This window comes from Lacerta agilis, chromosome 5, assembly GCF_009819535.1.
Source record: "Lacerta agilis isolate rLacAgi1 chromosome 5, rLacAgi1.pri, whole genome shotgun sequence".
NCBI lineage: Eukaryota > Metazoa > Chordata > Lepidosauria > Squamata > Lacertidae > Lacerta > Lacerta agilis.
In genome coordinates this window covers 88,874,669-88,898,638 of record NC_046316.1, presented here as the reverse complement: position 1 = coordinate 88,898,638, position 23,970 = coordinate 88,874,669, and the positions used below count along the sequence as shown (strand labels likewise).

The window sequence follows — 23,970 nt, the reverse complement described above, 5'->3', positions numbered from 1 at the left end:
GATGTTGAGCTTCAGACCATATTTTGCGCTCTCCTCTTTTACCCTCATTAAAAGGTTCTTCAATTCCTCCTCACTTTCTGCCATCAAGGTTGTATCATCAGCATATCTGAGGTTGTTGATATTTTTTCCGGCAATCTTAATTCCGGTTTGGGATTCATCCAGCCCAGCCTTTCGCATGATGAATTCTGCATATAAGTTAGATAAGCCGGGAGACAATATACAGCCTTGTCGTACTCCTTTCCCAATTTTGAACCAATCAGTTATTCCATATCCAGTTCTAACTGTAGCTTCTTGTCCCACATACAGATTTCTCAGGAGACGGATGAGGTGATCAGGCACTCCCATTTCTTTAAGAACTTTCCATAGTTTGCTGTGGTCGACACAGTCAAATGCTTTTGCGTAGTCAATGAAGCAGAAGTAGATGTTTTTCTGGAACTCTCTAGCTTTCTCCATAATCCAGCGCATGTTTGCAATTTGGTCTCTGGTTCCTCTGCCCCTTCGAAATCCAGCTTGCACTTCTGGGAGTTCTCGGTCCACGTACTGCTTAAGCCTGCCTTGTAGAATTTTAAGCATAACCTTGCTAGCGTGTGAAATGAGTGCAATTGTGCGGTAGTTAGAGCATTCTTTGGCACTGCCCTTCTTTGGGATTGGGATGTAAACTGATCTTCTCCAATCCTCTGGCCACTGCTGAGTTTTCCAAACTTGTTGGCATATTGAGTGTAGCACCTTAACAGCATCATCTTTTAGGATTTTAAATAGTTCAGCTGGAATATCATCACTTCCACTGGCCTTGTTGTTAGCGAGGCTTTCTAAGGCCCATTTGACTTCACTCTCCAGGATGTCTGGCTCAAGGTCAGCAACCACACTACCTGGGGTGTATGAGACATCTATATCTTTCTGGTATAGTTCCTCTGTGTATTCTTGCCACCTCTTCTTGATGTCTTCTGCTTCTGTTAGGTCCTTTCCACTTTTGTCCTTAATTGTGGTAATCTTTGTACGAAATGTTCCTTTCATATCTCCAATTTTCTTGAACAGATCTCTGGTTTTTCCCATTCTGTTATTTTCCTCTATTTCTTTGCATTGCTCGTTTAAAAAGGCCCTCTTGTCTCTCCTTGCTATTCTTTGGAAATCTGCATTCAATTTCCTGTATCTTTCACTATCTCCCTCGCATTTTGCTTGCCTTCTCTCCCCCGCTATTTTTAAGGCCTCATTGGACAGCCACTTTGCTTTCTTGCATTTCTTTTTCATTGGGATGGTTTTCGTTGCTGCCTCCTGTATAATGTTACGAGCATCCATCCACAGTTCTTCAGGCACTCTATCCACCAAATCTAAGTCCTTAAACCTGTTTTTCACTTCAACTGTGTATTCATAAGGAATTTGATTTAGATTGAATCTTACTGGCCCAGTGGTTTTTCCTACTTTCTTCAGTTTAAGCTGGAATTTTGCTATAAGAAGCTGATGATCAGAGCCACAGTCAGCTCCAGGTCTTGTTTTTGCTGAGTGTATAGAGCTTCTCCATCTTTGGCTGCAGAGAATATAATCAATCTGATTTCGATGTCGCCCATCTGGTGATGTCCATGTGTAGAGTCGTCTCTTGTGTTGTTGGAAAAGAGTGTTTGTGATGACCAGCTTGTTCTCCTGACAGAACTCTATTAGCCTTTGCCCTGCTTCATTTTGAACTCCAAGGCCAAACTTGCCAGTTGTTCCTTTTATCTCTTGACTCCCTACTTTAGCATTCCAATCCCCTATAATGAGAAGAACATCCTTCTTTGGTGTCATTTCTATAAGGTGTTGTAAGTCTTCATAGAATTGGTCAATTTCAGTTTCTTCAGCACTGGAAGTTGGTGCATAAACTTGGATTACTGTGATGTTAAAAGGACTGCCTTGGATTCGTATCGAGATCAATCTATCATTTTTGAAATTGCATCCCAGTACAGCTTTCGCCACTCTTTTGTTGACTATGAGGGCCACTCCATTTCTTTTACGGGATTCCTGCCCGCAGTAGTAGATATGATAGTCATCTGAACTGAATTCGCCCATTCCCGTCCATTTTAGTTCACTGATGCCTAGGATGTCAATGTTTATTCTTGCCATCTCATTTTTGACCACATCCAGCTTACCAAGGTTCATGGTTCTTACATTCCAGGTTCCTATGCAATACTTTTCTTTACAGCATTGGACTTTCCTTTCGCTTCCAGGCATATCCGCAACTGAGTGTCCTTTCGGCTTTGGCCCAGCCGCTTCATCAGCTTTGGATCTACTTGTACTTGTCCTCCGCTCTTCCCCAGTAGCATGTTGGACGCCTTCCGACCTGAGGGGCTCATCTTCCAGCGTCATATCTTTTATATGCCTGTTGTCTTTGTCCATGGAGTTTTCTTGGCAGGGATACTGGAGTGGGTTGCCAGTTCCTCCTCCAGGTGGATCACATTTGGTCCAAACTCTCCACTATGACCTGTCCATCTTGGGTGGCCCTGCACGGCATAGCTCATAGCTTCCCTGAGTAATTCAAGCCCCTTCGCCACGACAAGGCAGTGATCCATGAAGGGGGAAATAGAACTAGAGAAATTCAATTAGAAGTCGGTAAAACATGAGACTCTTGATCTCAGGGTCGTCGGTTCAATTCCCATGTTGGGCAAAAGATTCCTGCTTTTCAGGGGGTTGGATTAGATTACCCACATGGTCCCTTCCAACTCTACAAGTCTATCTCTCTACCATCTCTCTATCTCTCTATCTATCTATCTATCTATCTATCTATCACAGAGGAGAGGGCTGATGATGGCTACAACTAGTCATGATGACTATACCTCCACAGCTGGAGGCAGCAATACTTCTGAATAAGAGTTTCTGAAAACCACAGGAGGGGAGAGTGCTGTTGTGCTCGGGTTCCCATGGGCATCTGGTTGGCCACTGTGAGAACAGGATGCCAGATTGTGTGGGCCCTTGGCCGGATCCAGCAAACCCTCCTTATGTTATTACCCTCATCTTTGACAGTTAAGACATTTTGTTTTCTTCACCAGTTTTATTGATAAAAAAAAGTTTATAGACTGCAAATTCATTAAAAATATCAAAGGGTTTACAGCAGAAATACATAAAACCATGCAGTAGAAACCACATTAAAATGTCAAAAACAGTAACCAATAAACCATTGTGGAAATATTATGTGTTCTTTTTTTAAATATAATTTTTTTATTAAATTTTCTGTTTCACAATTCAAAATACTCATTTTGCATCCTTAAGATATCAGTGACTTCCCTTCTTCTCTTTCCATGGTTCATTTTACATATCATAAATCCCTGCATATTTTACAAAAAAAACCTATACCATTCAGTATTCTATTATTGCATCCATCAAAACTCCTTTACACTGCTGAATTTATCTTAATGCTGCCAGCGTCAAGATTATTTGTTCTTAATGGCTTGGCGTAGGCATGGTGGGAATCAGTTCAGGATGAACATTCTTGCTCCAAACTTGTACTGTACTGAGGTCGGATTAACTGAGAGGCATCTTCTGAATTGGCCTGTCATGAAGACAGCGTCAGTCTCTGAATTGCTCATCTCCCTAAAAGGCACCACCCATTGGACCACACAAGAGGAGGAAGAGAAACTCACGTATGGGGTGTGCTCTAAATAACTCTCAGATACATGCAGTCGTGAGAGATGAAAGGGAAGGAGTTGTGTGGGTGGATGTTACCCCCCCCCCCGCCTGCCAAGCTAATTGGAATAATTAATCCCCATCATGCAAGCATGATGAATCCCAAGCCGGAATTAAGATTGCCGGAAGAAATATCAACAACCTCAGATATGCTGATGACACAACCTTGATGGCAGAAAGTGAGGAGGAATTAAAGAACCTTTTAATGAGGGTGAAAGAGGAGAACGCAAAATATGGTCTGAAGCTCAACATCAAAAAAACTAAGATCATGGCCACTGGTCCCATCACCTCCTGGCAAATAGAAGGGGAAGAAATGGAGGCAGGGAGAAATTTTACTTTCTTGGGCTCCATGATCACTGCAGATGGTGACAGCAGTCACAAAATTAGAAGATGCCTGCTTCTTGGGAGGAAAGCAATGACAAACCTAGACAGCATCTTAAAAAGCAGAGACATCACCTTGCCGACAGAGTTCCGTATAGTTAAAGAAGAAGAAGAAGAGTTTGGATTTGATATCCCGCTTTTCACTACCCGAAGGAGTCTCAAAGCGGCTAACATTCTCCTTTCCCTTCCTCCCCCACAACAAACACTCTGTGAGGTGAGTGGGGCTGAGAGACTTCAGAGAAGTGTGACTAGCCCAAGGTCACCCAGCAGCTGCATGTGGAGGAGTGGAGACACGAACCCGGTTCCCCAGATAACGAGTCTACCGCTCTTAACCACTACACCACATGGTTTTCCCAGTAGTGATGTATGGAAGTGAGAGCTGGACCATCAAGAAGGCTGACTGCTGCTGAAGAATTGATGCTTTTAAATTACGGTGCTGGAGGAGACTCTTGAGAGTCCCATGGACTGCAAGAAGATCAAACCTATCCATTCTGAAGGAAATCAGCCCTGAGTGCTCCCTGGAAGGACAAATCCTGAAGCTGAGGCTCCAATACTTTGGCCACCTCATGAGAAGAGAAGACTCCCTGGAAAAGACCCTGATGTTGGGAAAGATTGAGGGCACAAGGAAAAGGGGACGACAGAGGGCGAGATGGTTGGACAGTGTTCTCGAAGCCACCAACATGAGTCTGACGAAACTACGGGAGGCAGTGGAAGACAGGAGTGCCTGGTGTGCTCTGGTCCATGGGGTCACGAAGAGTCGGACACGACTAAATGGCTAAACAACAACAACATGTTGCCTCCCCCCCCTGCCTGCCAAGCTAATTGGAATAATTAATCCCCATCATGCAAGCAATCAGCACCTAATGAATTAAGTAGGATGAAAGGAAGCAAGAGGTGGGCTTGATGACCTCATGTGTTTTGAATGCGAAAGCTGGTTCCTTGTACCTTAGAAACTGTAGTCATTTCTCTGCCAGAATTGCAGGTGGCAGCGTGGCACCAATGAGATCAGATTGGCAGGGGCAAAAGCACACATTGTACAAGAAATAACAGGTGCATCCAGAAAGGGGCTTAATACTGCTAATGGGCCATTCAGGTATCGCAAACGGAAACCTCTCATTGGCAACAGGTAAAAAAAAAAAAATGACCCAATTTTTCATTGAAATGGTGAATCAGGATAAAATGGGGTGAGGGGTATGGACTGGCATTTTAATATCCGAAACATCAGGTGCACTCATGGGCAAATTTAAATGCAGTACCCATCCCATGATAGACACTTGTCTGGAAGTACCCAAGATGCCCCTGTCAGGGCTGAGCCTTAAGGCACTTCCTAACTGTCTCTGTTTTCAGGTGGGATACAATCACACGCTGCTCAATTAGGGTTGTGTGTTTAAAGTTGATTGCCCCAAATAACCAACCATGAGATACCCAGAAAAGACAGAGTGTTTTTATGTATGCCACAACAGCTGCTAGAATTTTGATTGCTAAAAACTGGAAAGGTGAAGAGCTCCCAACAGTAGAAGATTGGCAGATGAAGTTAATGGACTATATGGAACTCGCAGAACTGACCGCGAAACTCCGAGACCAGAGGGAGGAGAAGGTGGAAGAAGATTGGAAGAAATTTAAAGACTATTTGAAACATCATGAAAAGTTGGACATTTGAAGTGAAATCAGTGAATATAATAGGCGATAGCTATACAATGTTAGGTTAAAATAGTATATAAGAAGTTAAGATTGTGATTTATATATTAGATGTTATGGTTATGAATAAGTTGATAGAGATAAGATAAGATGTTAGTTGAACATTAAGAATAATGGTGAATGAGTGTTAAAATAGTTACAAAGTTACTAAAGTAAATTAGAATTGAACGCAGAAGAGAGAACGTGAGGAAGTCCCCCAAGTAAGAATTGAAATAAGGTTATAATAATTAGATTGGTGTGTTCCTGTGTTCCTGTGGCGTGATAGGTATGTATTAGTTTTATTTGATTGTTATTTGTATTTTGTGGTGTGTTTGTTTTATATGTAGAATGTATGGTTTTTATTTGTTGTTTTGTGTGGAAATACCAATAAATTTTATAATAAAATAAAATAAAGTTGATTGCCCCAAATCAAGCCCTTTTTTCTATAAGGACGGTGATGGGACAATGTACTGGGAACATAGCACTTGCTCGATGCAACATAATCGAATTTCCCTGCAGACAAAACAGAATGAATGCTCACTAAATAGCCAACACAGAGCAGATCCTCACCATACATTTAAAACACATCCAGTGTTCAGTGCTGGTCAAAGAATCCTGGGAGCTGTGGTCCCCTGCCCCACTGTCACAGAGCTATGAACTTCCAGCAGCCTTAACAAACCACAGCCCTGACTTTCCTGGGGCATCTATCCCTGTCAGTGAACCAAGTGGCTGATGCTGAGCTTCCCAGCTCCAGCGGCAGGTCTTCGCTGTCTCGTCTTATATGCCTTGGAGAGCAGCCTGAGATGAAGAAATCTAGCAGTGGAGGCTTTCCCTACCTTGGCCCAGCCTCAAGGAAAAGTTTTGCTTGCATAATTTCTCCACATCTCTGTTGGCATCCATCTGTCTTGAGAGACAATGGAGTGGGCCTCTGAGGGTGAAGTCAAACCGCTGCATCAGTGACCTCCTTGGGGCATGAGCCTGGGTCATTGGGCAAGGAGGTCCCGGGCTGCCCATATGACAATACGTCTCTCTGGTCCTCACTGATGTGGTCCAAAGAAATCAGAGCAATGTGTTGTGCACCAGCTGGGCTGCAGGAGTTGCCGGAAGGAGGCATACAAGACTAGTTTCCTGCCATGTGCCATTGATGAAATAATAGGGCATCGGTGGTAGATTCATACTGGGCTGTCCGCACATCATTTGGCTTTATGAGTTCTTCCGCAATGCTTTCCCGGCGTAACTGCCTTAGTGCCATCCGGAGGAGCACTTGTGTGCTGCAGTGCAGCCACAGCCGGACAACAGAAAGAAAGAAACTGGAATATTAGGGTTGTGAGAAGCTACAGGATTTTAGCAGGAAGCTACAGCCAATGCACTGATTGGAAACAAAGACACATGTCTTTCCCAAAACTTTCCGCAGGCGCAAACAGCATTGGGCAAACAGAAGGATGGTGTATAACTGCCCCGATACCATCGTGAGGCCAATCACCATGAATGCACAATAAGAACCCTTGCCTGCAAATCCTGCCTCCTTAGCAAGACCCCTGGCCTCCAGAACATGCCATAGGCCTCTCGGCAACCTCTGCTTGTCCGCTGACTCAAGCCAAGCATGATACGCTCAGTGTTTGGAAATTGCAGTGTAAATTTGCCCTGCTATATAAAGGACCCATTAATGATTGTGATAAGGATTATTATGCCAAGCCCAGCAGCCACCCAGATGGGCTTCACTTTGAAGATTTTGTTCTTGTTGAAGATTAGAAATGCATGCCACGGCAACCCCACAGCCTTCTTCCTTCCTCTCCTTTTAAGCATAAAAAGGAGCTGATCACGGATCTCCCATGTGCAATTAGTAGCATAGGAAAGTGCTGGTTGCTCTGGCTCTCAAATGACTGGCAGCTGCTCACCAGGGTTTCAGGGGAAAAGACATTCCCAGCCCTATTTTGAAATGCAAGCAAACTGAACCTGGCACCTTTTGCGAACGTATTTTAGGCAACATTTTACAAGAAGAGAAGTGTGTTAGGAGATATAAAGCCTGCCTGCCATGGGGTCAAGACCAGGACCTACCTGGATCTGTCGGCAGCTGTGGAGCAGGACCCTGAGCAGGCACTGGCAGGCAGCACTGGAAACAGCTGCTGCCCCGGGACAATTACACTCTGTTGCAGAGCTGACAACCTTATGCGGTTGAAATTGTGCAGATTAATTGCATGCTCTCGAGAACATCCTAGAGATGCTTTGATGGTGGATGGGGAGGGTGGTCATGAGCAAGGGTGGTGCAGGTTTAGGGACACACATTGTTGCATATATGTGGCACCCCTGGAATGTACAGAAGTCAGAGGAATCACTGGAAGATTCTAACACACAGCCAAAATCCTTTACAGCCTGGGGCTGTGTCTCCCCTCTGGGATGTGCTGGTTTTTGCCTCCCTCTAGTGGCAAAAAGGAAGCGAGTCACAAAGGAGGGAGGTTGCTTGGCTGGCCCATGGTCAGAGAGGGAGAGACTATTTGAAGCAAGAAAAATGATTTTGTTCATGCTTTAGCTGCAGGGGTCGGCAACCTAAGGCCCATGGGCCGGAAGCAACCCACAGAGGCCGTTTAACCATCCCACAAGCCACCCCTAAACCGAGCCGCCCACTCTGCGAGTCACTGCGCACTGTGCTCGTGGTGTGGGGACTCTCTTCCGCAGCTCCGGAAATCTTTAGCTGGACTCTCTGCAGGCAGGATTTCCTGCTTGCTCTCCATTCATGTGAGACTTCCTCATGCTCCAGACTTGCAGGGTGGGTGGCATTTGCCAAGGCATTCAGCTGCAGCCTTGGCATCAGGCTGTGCCAGCGAAGGAGGTGGGTGGACGAGGAATGAGCTATGAAATCACACATAGCTCTTGTGTAGTGTCCAAGTCAGGGGAAGGAATAGCCCTGCTCTATTCTACCTTGGTCAGATCACACCTAGAGTCCTGTGTCCTGTTCTGGGCATCACAATTTAAGAAGGATATTGACAAGCTGGAACTTGTGCAGAGGAGGGCAACCAAGATGATTAAGGGTCTGAAAACCAAGCCTTATGAGGAACGGTTGAAGGGGCTGGAAATGTTTAGCCTGGAAAAGAGGAGACTGAGAGGAAATATGAGAGCCATCTTCAAATATCTCAAGGGCTGTCACATGGAAGATGAAACAAAATAAAATAAAAAATTCCTTCCAGTAGCACCTTAGAGACCAGCTAAGTTTGTTCTTGGTATGAGCTTTCGTGTGCATGCACACTTCTCCAGATACACTGAAACAGAAGTCACCAGACCCTTATATATCGTGAGAGGGTGGGGAGGAGTATTACTCAGAAGGGTTGTGGGAATGGGTGATTGGCTGATAAGGGTGGAAAACCTCTGCAACTGGTCTTGCAGGGAAAGGCAAGGGGTGAGATGGCTAAATATAGGTCTGTCATGTATAATGAGATAAGAATCCATTGTCTTTGTTCAGACCAGGTTTCTCCATGGTTTTAAGTTTGGTGATAAGTTGCAATTGTAACATGGAAGATGGAGCAAGCTTCTTTTCTCGTGTTCCAGAGTGCAGCACCTGAAACTGGATTCAAGAAAGGAAATCCCAACTCAACATCAGGAAGAACTTTCTGACAGTAAGAGCTGCTTGACAGTGAGACAGACTCCCTCAGAAGGAGGTGGACTCTCCTTCATTGACGGTTTTTAAGCAGAGCTTTGATGGCCATCTTTCAGGGATTATTTAGCTGTGATTCTTGCATTGCAGGAGGTTCGACTAGATCACCATTGGGGTCCCTTCCAGCTCTACATTTCTGTTATTCTATGTAAATTCTCCTTGCAAGATCCCATCCCCTGCTTTGTACATCCCTGTCAACAGGGTTGATAACTGTTATATTCTTTCTGCTTTTTTATTTGGTCTCCTGGAAGACCTGCCTAATTGGCAGACCTTTAGCAGACAGGGCGTTCCAAACAGTCCCTGGAGAAAAGGGTTCGGGGAGCAAATTTCTTCAAAGGGTGCAGGAATTCTGCAGTGGTGGGTTGGTGAATCTGGAAGTGCAGGAGCTCATCTTGACAGCTGCCCCAGTCACAGATCTATACATGGCACAACAGTACATAATAATACTCCCCCTTTAGGGCCATAACTTCAATTTTACATGTAGCTTTTCTGGGAGTAGTTCTTACTTCTGACCACATAGGTTCAGTTTGTAAAGCATGTTGGGCTTTAACAAAAGCTCTTTGGTCAGATGAAAAGCAACTTTTTCGTAGCCACTTGCAGCCTTATCCTCCATGAATTTGTTTGATTCCTCTTCTAAAGCCGTCCAAATTGGTGGCCATCGCTGCCTCTTGTGGAAGTGAGTTCCATAGTTTAACCAGGCAATGTGCAAAGATGTGCTTTCTTTCATCTCTCCTAAACCTTCAAAAAATTTCCCTTGGTTGTCCTAGAGTTTGAGAAAAACTCTTCTTTCCCCACACCATAATTTTACATGCCTCAGTCTATCATGACTCCTTGTTTTTGTCTTTTCTCTAAAGAAGTCCCAAATGCTGCAACCGTTGCTCATCGGGAAGTTGCTCCGCCCCACTGCTCATTTTGGTTGTCCTTTTCTGAACCTTTTCTAGCTCTACAGCATCTTTCTTCAAGTGATGTGACCAGACTTGTATGCAGTATTCCAAGTGCAGTCACAACATAAAGGGACCCTGGATCATTAGGTCCAGTCGCGGACAACCCTGGGGTTGCAACGCTCATCTCGCTTTATTGGCCGAGGGAGCTGGCGTGCAGTTTCCAGGTCATGTGGCTAGCTAGCATGACTAAACCGCTTCTGGCAAAACCAGAGCAGTGCACAGAAATGCCATTTACCTTCCCGCCACAGCGGTACCTATTTATCTACTTGTACTGGTGTGCTTTTGAACTGCTAGGTTGGCAGGAGCAGGGACCAAGCAACGGGAGCTCACCCCATCACGGGGATTCGAACCGCTGACCTTCTGATCAGCAAGCCCTAGGCTCGGTGGTTTAACCCACAGCGCCACCCTTGTCCCTTAGTCGCAACACAGATTTGTATATTTCATTTCTTGTTCTTTGGAGGTCTTTAAGCAGAGGCTTGACAGCCATCTGTCAGGAATGCTTTGATGGTGTTTCCTGCTTGGCAGGGGGTTGGACCGGATGGCCCTTGTGGTCTCTTCCAACTCTAGGATTCTATGATTCTAAGACACCCAACCACTCGCTCGCAGTCCAAAATTGCACGGTCCACACCAGCCTTCCCCCAACCTGGTGCCCTCCAGTGTTGGTGGAAGAATTCATCATTGGCTAGTGGAATTCATCGTCCAAAACATCTGCAGGGCATCTGGTAGGGAGACAGCTTGTTTCACGCTACAGCTGTTTGTCTAGAGAGGGCGTCATCGCTTTGGAAAGCATTCAGCCACAGAGGGCTCCTTTCCCCCTTTTTACTTCTTTTTTTTAAAAATGTGTCTCTGTGAGTGCAACAAATTTTGAAACCAATTGAACTGCCAGTTTTTATGTCCCTTGAGCTGTACGACTTGCCACCTTGTTGCTCTGGAAACAAAGGCTGTTGTGTGATAAAAGAAAATTGATTCTGTGACTGCCCCCATGGTAATAACATGGCAATGATCTTCAGGTCTGCCATGGTGGATTAGGATTTCTGCTATTGATGCTATTGGCAACAAGAGTGGGCAGTGGAACACATGCGCAAAAAATACGATTTTAATAAGCCTCTATATAGAGATGAAGCAACCTGTCAACTTCAGTTTCTCCATCGTTTTTCCCATCTGTAGTTCTTCACATCAATTTGTTATTTTTAAAGAAAAAGTTTACATTAGAATTCCCAGTATTTTAGTGAGCATTTCTCCCAACTGAGACATTTTTGTATTGTAATTTGTTCTTCCACTACTTAACAATTTTGTCCTAAACAGGGGCGGAGAAAGGTGGGTGTGGACCGCTCTGGGTGTCATCTCCGAGGGGGGAGTGACATTTGGTGCACCGCCCACCTGCGACTCCCGTCTACCTGATCCGTCAGGCGAAGGGACAGAGCTGCGCTGCTTTGCTGGTGACCTTCCCCCTTTGTTTTGACACCCACATGCTCCTGGGAAGCTGGAGGAGGCATGCCTGTAACCCCCAGAAAAGCTCAACAACTTTGGTCAAGCCTTCCCTTTAAAAAACTGAACACCTCCTGGCAATGACAATGGGTAGATCACAGCCAGTCTTTTTATACTGTGAGTAGATCGCAGTTTCTTGGGAGTCCAACAAGTGTGGGGGGGATGTAGGGGTGTGGCAAGAAATTTTCTGCACCGGGTACCACCTGCCCTTGCTACGCCACTGGTCCTAAAGATTTTGTGTGCTTCTGAAAACCTTGCCACCACCTGAGCCTGGAGACATCCCCCCTTCTGCGTACTGCTTTGGCTACCTAAGAATCCATATTCTGTCGCTATATTGGATTCTCAACATACATGTGCTTTGCAAAGCATTCTCTTGATCACCATAACTATTGTGGAGAAAATGCTGTGACTGTACGGGCCTTTGGTCTGATGCACCAAGACCAGGCTCCTCCAAGCACCCCTATTTTCCAGAGACAGTCCCGTATTTACAGAAGCTGCCCTGGTTTCTGATTTGATCCCAGAATGTCCCGCTTTTCCTTAAGATGTCCCTATTTTTATTGGAGAAATGTTGGAGGGCATGGAGCTATGTGATCCCCGAGCCAAGGAGATAAGTAACTATACAGAATGTGTATCTGAAGAAGTGTGCATGCACACGAAAGCTCATACCAAGAACAAACTCAGTTGGTCTCTAAGGTGCTACTGGAAAGAATTTTCTATTTTGTTTATACAGCATTTAGAAGACTTCTGAAGGCAGCCCTGTATAGGGAAGGTTGTTGTTTTTTTAAAAATGTTTAATGTTTTATTATGTTTTTATATATGTTGGAAGCTACCCAGACTGTCTGGGGCAACCCAGTAAGATGGGCAGGGAAGAGGAGGAGGAGGAGGAGGAGGAGAATGGAATAGGACATCCCTATTTTCATCAGAGAAATGTTGGAGAATATGCATGACTCCTTTTGTTCTTATTGTGAATCTTTCAGCAGGCTGTGGTACCCAACCCTATGCAAGTAGCTCACTGCTTTGGCTTGTTATATTCACCATCCTTAGTCACTGAAATTAAACATGTGCCCCATCCCTACACCACATGTTGCATGGGAAACAGGGAGAAAGTGCTATGGGCAAATTTGAACTCATCCCTTCCACCAGGGGGCATAGCAACTCCATAATTACAAGACCCACCAAATGACTGCAAAAGAAGGGTCCGGTTTAAGTCAGTGCTTCTCGCAGGGCGTGGCAGGAAAGGACGGCAAGTGTGGCGGGAAGATTCAAGGACCATCAAAGAAACCTTTAAACATTTCAGTGTAATATAGTATAGTATCAAAATATTATTATTTTTATTTTCAGAATATGGATAGATATCTTTTCAAAATGATAGCAAGAGCATCAACTGATATCAAGGACAATTTCCAATGTTTTGGCTACATGACCTGGAAAAACTGTCTGCAGACAAACGCCGGCTCCCTTGGCCTGAAAATGGAGATGAGCGCCGCACCCCATAGTCAAATTCGACTGGACATAACCATCCAGGGGTCCTTTACCTTTACCCTTTACCTTGTCAATAATCATTTGTTTTTATTATGAAAGTGTGGCCCAGAGAAAAAAGTTCGAGAACCACTGTGTCAAGTTGAGCCAGCGCAACTCAGGACGAGGAAATTAGGGAGCTGCAAAAGCAACTGAGGGTGGCACACAGCTTGGTTTGCTGCTACGGAATTGCAAGCTATCACTGTCCACAACAGATGTAGATTAAAAACAAAACAAAACATGCTGCAAAGCTGGAAAAGGTTCAGCAAAGGGCCACCCAAATGATGGCTGCAGCGCTTAGGACTTTTTAGTTCAAGAAAAAAGATGAGGACTCGTCCACACTCCTGTTTGTCCTGTAATTTCTAGGCATGGGTTTGAGAGGTTCAACACCAGCCCTGTAGTGACACCAGCCCTGAGCCGCTTTGTGAGGCTGGGATCTGGCCAGGCTTGGGGGAGGCGGCATGAGAAGGGCACAACAGCCACACGCTCTTCAATCCCAGCCCCTCGAAGGTGAGGCTGGGACCGAAGGGTGCAGGACGTCCGTCTCATGCCACCCTCCCCAAGTCTGATCAGATCCCAGCCTCACAAAGTGGTGCAGGGGTGGCCCGGGGACGACAGAGTGAGTGGTGCACGCCCCGAAAAATGCTCCCAGGGCAATTGCCCCAGCAGTCCCGTCCCCCCCTACACACAGACACTACAGCCCAACCCATCACTTTCCTGGGAGAAACTTGTTGTTTACTGCTGAATCAGAACAAAGGTAGATCTGCAGAAAACCCAGTTGACGTTTGTTCAGATTCAGTGGTAAACAGCAGGGGGTTTCCGGAGGTAAGTGGTGGGACAAAGGGAAAACCTTTCGGTCCCATTCCTGGAAATTATGGATGAGCCCTGAGAGGTGACAGGATAGGAGTTTATAACATTTTAAGTGGGAAGAGAAGAGTTTTTCTCCCTTTCTCAAAACGCTAGAACTCATGGACATTCAATGAAGCCAAACGCCGGGAGATTCAAGACAGATAAAACAAGGGACTTATTCATACAGCACAGAACCTTTGGAACTCCCTCCCACATGAGGCAGGGTTGGCCACCAACTTGAATGGCTTTAAAAGACAAATTCACGGGGCTAAAAGCTATCACTGGCCACTAGCCATCCTGACACTCTGCCTCTACGGCCAGAGGCAGCAAATGCTTCTGAATACCAGTTCCTAGAAATGACAGCAAGAAAGAGAGCTCTTGAACTCGGATCCTGTTTGTGGGTTTCCCACAAGCGTCTGGTTAGTTGCCATGAGAGCAAGATGCTTGACTAGGTGGGCCATTGGCCTGATCTTGCAGGTTCTTCTTGTAAGAGCAGCGCTCTACTCCGACTGCGCCCAAGAGTGCAATATGAAGAATCCTAGAATTATAGAGTTGGAAGGGACCCAAGGGTCATCTAGTCCAACCCCCTGCATTGCAGGAATCTCAACTGAAGTATCAATGGCAGACGGGCATCCAACCTCTGCTTTAAAACCTCCAAGGGAGGAGAGTCCGCCACCTCCTGAGGGAGACCGTTCCCCTGTCGAACAGCTCTTACTGCCAGAAAGTTCTTCTTCGGAATCTCCTTCATTGTAACTTGAAGCCATCGGTCTAAGTCAACAGAAACACCTTTGGGATAGGGTGGGAAATCGCAAAAACACTTGCCAAAGCTAACTAGCTTTTCTCCACTGGTTTTTTTTTTTTTTAATAAATACATCATCTCCCGTAACAATCCTCCCGCATTGAGATGAGCGGGGAAGAAACAGAAACTTGCCCGTGGAAACCATAAATTACACAACAAGTCCTTCCCAACAACAGACCCCAAAGAGATGCAGCAGAGGGTGACAATTTTACACCATATACAGGCTGGTCTGGGGGGTGGGCCACGTAAGCCGTACTGAAGACACGAAGCTGTCTGAAACAGTTGGATGGAGGCAATGCACTCTTGAATTTGTTGCAGTCCTATGCAAGGGTTCCCAGCTGTGCTCCAAGACCTCACCCTGAGAAGGGGGCTCACAGCTTTACCTAGCGCAACAGATGATGCCCCACACACCTCTCCATTGCAATTATAGCCTTGCTTGATATCCACCTGCAGTCCCCAAGAGGCTTGTGGATCCCCCGTCTCCTTTCATGGATGCCAGTCCAAAATATATACGACAGCCAGGCTGGTGCCAGGCTGGCAGAGAGCCAAGAGCGTGCCAGGCACTCAAAAGGATGGCTGTTCATTCTGGGGCAAGAGCAGAAGTCGCCCCCTCTCCTCTGTTGACTTATGAAGCCAACACAACGTGGAGGGGTTTGGGGAGGTCTTGCGAAGCGCCATCTGCAAAAGGCACTGTTCTTCAGCTCTACCAGCCCTTGGCAGTGCCCGCCGTGACACCTGGGCTCCCTGGTCCAGCCAGCCAGCTAGTGTCCCCAGGAATCCTTGGCTTCCTCTCGTGGCATCTCCTGAGTGTCATCCGGTCCTACAAGGCAATGGGGGGGGGGAGGGAGGTTTTAAGTAAACAAGAGAGCAGGACCCAAAGCAAAGGAAGGCTACACTCAAAGCTGCCTTCGTTGTGTTTTGTTTTTTTCCTTTCCCAATAGACTCTGCAGCTTCTTGTGGGATGTAAACCTTGTAGCAGTCAAATACAACATTCCTTGTTTGCCTAGTGTTGACACAGACAGGGGGGTGTTGATCCAGGCAGTTGAACTTCCTGTTACACCTGTTCTGGAGCATCCTCCCCCTGCATGTGACCAGCTAGGAGTTGGTTTTTCTTTATCTTAAAGTGGTCAACGATGCTACGCAGGAACGGGGTTGGTTAATTAAAGCTCACAGGTATATGTTTGCAGTTTGACCTGCTTGGCTGCACACCTGTGGTCTCTTGACTATTTGACTAATTAAAAGGAGAGTTTACTTTCTGCACCAGATGCAGGAAGGGATGTGATAGGATAATTGATTATTTGAAAACTGTATTTAAGTTGATTAAATGTTCTGTATGCTACTGGTGAGGGGTGATGGTTTGCAGCTTTTGACTGTTACGTTTTTGAAAACAAAAATTAGCAAAGATATTGCGGACAGCCTTGTATTTCTATGCTCCATTTGCTGTGCACACTCTGTGTTGGCAAAGAAGTCCAACAGTAGGTGGGCGTGACCCTTGCAGACCCCACAAAAAGGGCCAGCCATCTTCCTCTCTTGATACTTTCCTTCTTGATGCCTGTTTCCTGATGCTGTTTGCTGGCTCTCTGCCAGCAGCACATGGGATGAATCCCTGCATGGGATGAAGCCACACCTTCTTCTGTAACTACAAGCTAAAGCCTGCCTTCAGGGATCATACTGTGAACTGAACGTAAGTAAATTTCTTGTTACTCTTTAAGGAAGACTGTTGTGTCTTCATTTCTTTTTAAGAGGGATCAAAAGGGATCTTACCAGGAATCATCCAATCTGGGCATGCCAGACTGGATTGCTTAATTAAAGAGATTCAAACAAATCTGCTAGCTTCCTGCTGTATAGGGGGGGGGGGAATGTGCTCTGCTACATGGCTCACTATCTTGAGTAAGGGAGGATAATATTAAAGCAATATATCCTCTCCTACTATCCACAACATTCCCACACTTCTCTAGGTATAGTCTAGGTGAAAAGGCAGGCTAAACAAATTGTGTGTGTGTGTGTGTGTGTGTGTGTGTGTGTGTGTGTGTGTGTGTGCAGGGGGAACTGGAAACACAATCTTAGGGGCACACATGTTGCTTAGTGGGAGCTGGAACTTGGAAACCTCCAAGTTGTGTTTTCAGCAGCAGACTCAACTGAGGCCCCACGAAATCAAGCAAGTTTATTATTATAGATAGCTCAGTGAGCAGAGCATGAGCCTCTTAATCTCACGGTTGTGGGTTCGATCCCCACGTTGGGCAAAAAATTCCTGCGGTGTGGACCTCATGGTCCCTTTCCAGCTCTACAGTTCTGCAATTATTAGCTCTACTTTTTAAAAACAAAAAGGAACACAGGACTAAAGCATAGTAAAAGCTAAGGACACATTCATATTGATCAAAAGGCAGGACTAAAATATTCTGCCCACTGAAGAACTCCATAGATACTAATGATAATTATCATAATATAACATTTATATTACATAGAACTACACTCCTACTGACCGTGGCATTTGGAGCAGCAGTTGTCCTCTGTTTTCTCCCCTCCAGAACAAGAGGCAGGAGAGCATTCTTGGCGCTGGCAGTGAGTCTCCCCAGACTGAAAAAGGACAGCAAGAGGCATTTACACTACAGCCAAAACTTGGGGGTGGCATACCCTCCAACATCCCGCTGGTGATCAAAATCGGACGCTCGTGTTTTGATCCCCAGCTCTTGCCGGAGCTGGCTGACTAGCACGAGACCAAAAAACAACAACCCGAGTGTCTTTTGGTCCAGCGCTCTGGTGTGAGCCAGCAGACTCCCGCCAGAGTACCGGATCGAAAAACAGGACATTCTGGGATCCAATCGGAAACAGGGATGGAGTCTGTAATTCTGGGATGTTTTGCTCAATTCGGGACAGTTGAGTGGTATGAGGTGGTGCTGGTGGTCAGAGCAAGTCTAGTGTAGCCAGTGTGGTGTAGTGGTTAAGAGCTGTGGACTCGTAATCTGGTGAACCGGGTTCGCGTCTCCGCTCCTCCACATGCAGCTGCTGGGTGACCTTGGGCTAGTCACACTTCTCTGAAGTCTCTCAGCCCCACTCACCTCACAGGGTGTTTGTTGTGGGGGAGGAAGGGAAAGGAGAATGTTAGCTGCTTTGAGACTCCTTCGGGTAGTGATAAAGCGGGAATATGAAATCCAAACTCTTCTGCAGAAAGCCAGGCTCCCAATTAATAAAAGGGCAGAGGCATATTTATTAGGTATAATAAATGATATCCCAAAAGAGAAAATAAACATCTTTTTGTACGCTACAACGGCTGCGAGAACTTTGGTGGCACAACATTGGAAGGGAAACCATATCCCAACAAAAGGAGAATGGCAAAGCAAGTTGTCTGAATATTTGGAACTTGCAAAATTGACTGAGGTGATAAGACAAAAATCGAATAACACAATCCAAAAACAATGGAAATGTCTTAATGAGTATTTAGGTAGACAAGGAGCAAATGAAAGATATTGGTTATGTTTAGAATAATTAAGTGTTGGTACTAGAATGTATATGGAGAAAAAGGTAGAAAATATATAAACTGACATATATAAACTGATGGTAGTAAAGAATGACAGACGAAACTTAAGACTTTACTATAATGAAACGTTGTATTCAGCAGTGGAAGTCATTCACAGAAATGTTAACTGTAAGTTAATTTTGTTTGCTTAGATCGTGGTAGATCCTAGCAAAATCTCTTTTTCCTCTTTCTCCTTTCCCTCTTTTTTCCTTTTTCTTTTTCCTTTGTCTTTTGTTTCTTTTCTCTTTTTCTTTCTTTCGGTATATTAATATATGCAATAGGCAATATGTAATTTATATTATGTAACATGAAATATGTAGTAGGTGATATGTATTTTTTTAATGTGTGTAATAAAATAAATATATATATTTAAAAAATTCTTAAAAAAATGAAGCCAGGCTCCCAAAATCCACCTTGTCCTGGGGCCTGGGGCTGTCCTACCCCTGCAGCTCAACTCCCCCCTCCTCCTCTGCCACCTCCTGCCCCTCACTCACCAGACACCAGCAGGTGATGCATTTCATCTCTCCAAACGGAGGCACAGTGGGGTGCCAGCTCTCGTTGTGCATGTACCACTGCCGCCCAAACTTGCATGCCCTGGGCCCGTCCGCTTGCATCATGTCAGAGAGGGCGGAGGGACTCCTCTCTGGGGCTGCGGGAAAAAAACACACAGAGAGGACATTTGGAAAGGCGAGGAAGATGCGGCCATGAGCACCAGAACACTCCCTGGTGGGGGAAAAAAATCCCGAAATGCCTAAATCATGAGGTCGCTGAGAACAAAATGCACGCAGAATTCAAAGGAAAGATTTAGGCTTCCTTCCCATTACTGACTTGGTCTACTCCCATGACCGTGGCGTTTAAGGACACACCTATGACTGGTTTGAAAGGTCTCAGAGGCAGAGGGGTCTGTGCCTGGGCTGAACCACTTCAGATTGCAGGTGGAGGATCACAACACTGTAGGCTTGTCCCGCTGCAAAAATCAAATATATGTTCTAGTATGTCCTTCTCCCTGACATGCTGGTTTCAGTGACCCTGCAGTGATGCTTCTTTGTGTGTGCATAGAGGAATATTCATTTGTGTGAGCCGCCCACTGCCGTCCGAAGTGGAGCAGTCCAGGCACAGCTCTGCTCCATCAAGGAAAATAGGAAAATTTAATTTATGTTTATTTCATTAAATCACATCCCAGCCTTCCTCGCAAAGGAGCCCAGGGCAGTGAACATGCCAGTGACACATCACAATAAAATAAAAAACACATTTAAGACGGTTAAATTAAATTAAAAGGGTCTAAAAACAGTCAAGGACAATGAACAGTAGAACATTTTTTTAAAAAAATTGAACAACACAAATGCAGCCAAATCTTGCCTCCGAATAGACCCACTGAAACGGAAAAGTTTCCAGCAGTATGATGAAGGTGCCTGCTTACTGTCATTTCCAGAGCATGCTAAATGAGTGACTCATTGCAAACGCAGGCAGGAGGACTGCCGTTGCTGGCAGCTGCTTTTTCAGGCTTCTGTGGTCTTGCTTGCAACTTCAGCAAGAGTCTCTTGCAAGAGGCTGGGCAGCTATTTGTTGGGAATGCTCTGAACCGAAGGCCTCCAACAACTCCTGAGTTTCTGAGCTGTCATGGGAGAGGCAGAAGCTCAGCGAGTGAATAGGGGGACCAGCAAGCTGTTGTTTGTTGGACCAGTGTCTTATTTTGCACTTAGCAAAATGACTCTTAAGTTATCCGCTGCATATTGAAACCTGTGCCTTGCCTCTATAGCGATTGGATTTGTGCCCTTGGCAGAAACTGAGCTGGGAGTTGGGAGTCCTGCAATATCTGCAGGGCCACGGGGTTCCCTACCTCTTCTTTCCTGCTGGGAAAAACCACAGGGGCAGCCGCTCCCTTTATCCCACCCCACGTGAACCGGAGTTGTGGCAGCAAAAGGACCTGCGGCTGGTGGACTGTGGCCTGGCTCCACTTGCTGTCCCAGAACACTCAGCTCACCTGGGCATTGCTTGCAGCAGTCCGATGGGTTGGCCCGGATGGGGTTGCTGCAGGTCAGGTGAGGGCACTGGACCTTCTCGCAGTGAACTTCCCCCGTGGCTCCCTGTGCAAAGAGTGTGGGCAGGTACAGACTGTGAGCCTTAGGGTCAGAGCACCATGCGCAAACAAACCTTTGGGTATACACACGCACAGGTGTGCATGCGTACACAAAGTACGTTTCCGAGCACAATTCAAAGTGTTGGTGCTGACCTTTAAAGCCCTAAACGGCCTTGGCCCAGTATACTTGAAGGAGCGTCTCCACCCCCATCGCTCAGCCCGGACACTGAGGTCCAAGGGGCTTCTGGCCGTTCCCTCACTGTGAGAAGTGAGGTTACAGGGAACCAGGCAGAGGGCCTTCTCGGTAGTGGCACCCACCCTGTGGAACGCCCTCCCACCAGATGTCAAGGAAACAAACAACTATCTGACTTTTAGAAGACACCTGAAGGCGGCCCTGTTTAGGGAAGTTTTTAATGTTTGATGTTTTATTGTGTTTTTAATATTCTGCTGGGAGCCGCCCAGAGTGGCTGGGGAAACCCAGTCAGATGGGCGGGGTATAAATAAAATTATTATTATTATTATTATTATTATTATTATTATTATTATTATTATTTAAGACAGGTTTAGAAAAGGACAACCAGAATGGTCAAGGGGCTGGAGAGGCACCCCTATGAAGAAAGTCTGCAGCGCTGGGGACTTTTATTTTAAAGAAAATGACTAGTAAGGGGCGACATGATAGAAGTTTATAAAATTATACATGGCATGGAGAAAACGAACAGAGAAAAGTTGTTTTTTTTCCTCCTCCTCTCAAAACACTACTACGGAAGTGAGGTCCATAGTTTAACCGTATTACATGAAAAATTGCTTTATTTGATCCACCCAGAATTCAGCTTTGTTTGGATGTCCATGAGTCAGTGATGGTCCCCAAGCTTTAAAAGAAGCCCGCAGGCAAGCTTCTTGTTTACCCCAGCACAAACAAAGCATTTGAGAAGCAAAGGAGAGGAGGCAGGTTTTCTTTGGTCGTGAGCTTTGGCTGCCTCCAAACACTTCTCTCAAGGGCCTGGCTGACGAGCCCACCTTGCAGGTGCAGATGGCGCATTTAATGAGGCCGAAGGGAGGGACCACGGGGTGCCAGTGTGTTCCTGCTCCTCGCCACGTCTTGTCGCCCTCAAAGTAACAGCCTGCAATGGGAGAAGGAAGGTCAGAGTGAATCTCCCGAGTCTTCAAATGGGCTTCTGCGTTGCTCTTCGAGCTGAGGGATGCATTGTACTGAGCAGGGATATACTCTAAAAGGGTGGGTTACTGAGACTTGCTTACTGAGCATTCCTTACAACCGGTTTGCAAGGAGAAGACATGGCTTTTTAAATGAGAATTCACTCCATGCCGATTTGGGGTGAGACCCCGCACAAAACTGCACAAGATCTTGCGCAGTCCGCAAGATCACACGTGATTTCGGGCCAGATCTCGCCCAAAACGGACACGACCTGGCTCAAAATTGGCGCCGATACCGCTTCTCCACCACTGGTGGAGGTGAATTACAGAATTATAGAGTTGTGGATTTGGAAGGGACCACAAGGGTCATCTAGTCCAACCCCCTGCAATGCAGGAATATTTCGCCCAACATGGGACTTGAACCGGTGACCCTGAGATTAAGACGCCCATGCTCTACCCACTGAGCTATGTCAGAGCACTGTGCTGCCTGGGGGGTGGGTCTCCTGCCACTTTAGGAAGTGGCCTCACCCTGCCTAATGGCTGGCTCATTTCTGCAAGTGGGGCAGAAAGCCGGTAGTCCAAATAGGAGTTGGAACCAGAGCTAATGTCAGGCAGAGCCAATGCCTTCTAGTTTTGTCCCCACCCTCCTCCTCAAAATGAGACGCTGAGACTAAGGAGGAGAAAAGCTGATAGTCAGGAACTCCCCCCGCCCCCTGGGACTGGTTGTAAGAAAGAAAGTAGGGGATATGGGGCTGGCTCAGGGCAGGCTGTGGCTGGAAGGGCAGTGCCCCACTTTCCCTAGTGGACCAGCAGTCCCCACTAATGTAAAGCCTCACTTGCATCTCTCATTCTCCGTGGATTTGCAGGAGGTTTGCAGCAGTGGCAGATGTTGGTCTTTCAAACTTCAGTGGCACCCTGTGCGAGGACAAAATGCCTCTGGCTCTTGCCTTCCGTTCTGCTCAATTCACTAAGTCTGTAGTTCCTAATTAGCTAAGTATTGTGGATCCCCATTTTTCAAAAGCCAAGTCACGGACTCCCTACTTTTGGAGATTCTGATACCTCTATGGTAGTTTTTGCTATGTGAATGGTGCCACAGACCCCCCCTGGGTGGGTCACACAGACCCTCTGGGGTCCACTGCTGGCTATGACATAGTTGTGACGCTGTGGCATCCTGGTGCCCAGGGTGGTGGAACCGGTCATTCTGCCTTAAATCCACCTCTGCTTGCAGAAAATCTTCTCCTCCCTTCACCTTACCTTCGCTGCTGTCTTGGGCTCGCTCGGCAGCTCTTGGTCCTCCTGGGGTTTCCTTCTCCTCTGTTCAGGAAGATATGATGAGAGACATGAAGACATGAAAGGATCACGGGGAACAGATAGGGACAGGGGCAGCAACGGTCGCTGTGTCTGGAACTGCTAAGTCCTCTTACCACAGGAGTGGAAAAACCTGTGGCAATCTAGGCCAGGGGTGGAGGACAATTGAGTGTAAGTTATGTAAAGGACACCCTAAATAGTTACACTGAATAGTGAAACCAAGGCAAATAACAGGATTTGGCAGAAACTGAACTGCAGTGGAATGGAAACAGTGCTGACTCATGAATATGTCAGAATGGAAACTGCTGCCTTTTTACATACCTAATCCAGGGATAAGACTTCAATCTTGCTCTGCATCATGCTCCCTACCTCTGGATCCCTCTAGATATTTTGCAGCATATAAGACTAAGAACCCCCTCCTCCCAACTCCCTTCTCCTCCTGCAACTTTCTAACCTGGCCCCGCTCAAACCCATGTTACCTTCGCACACAGGACAGCAACGATCTCTCAGGTGCACCAGCCGGGAGCAGTTGAGCGTCGGGCACAGGACAGGGTCACAGATAACAGTGCGCTTCTATGGTGCAGGATAGGGGAGGGGAGGCAACAAGAAGAGTCATTCCACCTCGAAAGCCTGACTTGAAAAGCAGCGGGCATTGAAAGGAAGGTGCCAAATCCCATCCACACAACTCTGGAGAATCTGCTTCATTCCAACCCGGGTTCTGATCCTGAATGCCCATTCTTACACGCGTACCTTATTAGAAGTGATACACTTTGAGGACCTGCTGCGATTCTGCACCCCTCCCCCCTGACGCTATTCAGAAAACAGCAGCTCTGAATGAGCATGCAGGTGTTAGCATTAATCTCCTCTCGCAAAGGAGCAATGGTCCGGAGAAGGACCATTGTAGCTCAGTAGAAAGTCCAGACATTTCCAGATGTTGCTGAACTACAACTCTCATCA

The 23,970-nt window shown here is 46.3% G+C and overlaps 1 protein-coding gene across 2 annotated transcripts in view; it reads right to left on the bottom strand.

Annotated features, from left to right (window-relative positions):
* Positions 1 to 15,017: 15,017 nt before the first annotated feature.
* Positions 15,018 to 23,970, bottom strand: part of CHRD (chordin) — a 53,081-nt gene continuing 44,128 nt past the window's right edge. The window contains exons 17-23 of one of the 2 annotated variants that reach the window (XM_033150762.1): positions 23,493 to 23,586; positions 22,960 to 23,016; positions 21,571 to 21,674; positions 20,458 to 20,560; positions 18,968 to 19,122; positions 17,440 to 17,533; positions 15,018 to 15,776 (exon numbers count right to left, since the gene is read on the bottom strand). In XM_033150762.1, coding sequence (XP_033006653.1) covers positions 15,718 to 15,776; positions 17,440 to 17,533; positions 18,968 to 19,122; positions 20,458 to 20,560; positions 21,571 to 21,674; positions 22,960 to 23,016; positions 23,493 to 23,586 — 666 coding nt within the window. In that variant the 3' untranslated portion in view covers positions 15,018 to 15,717. Of the gene's footprint in view, positions 15,777 to 17,439; positions 17,534 to 18,967; positions 19,123 to 20,457; positions 20,561 to 21,570; positions 21,675 to 22,959; positions 23,020 to 23,492; positions 23,587 to 23,970 lie in introns of both variants that reach the window. The other variant, XM_033150761.1, reaches the window with a different exon arrangement.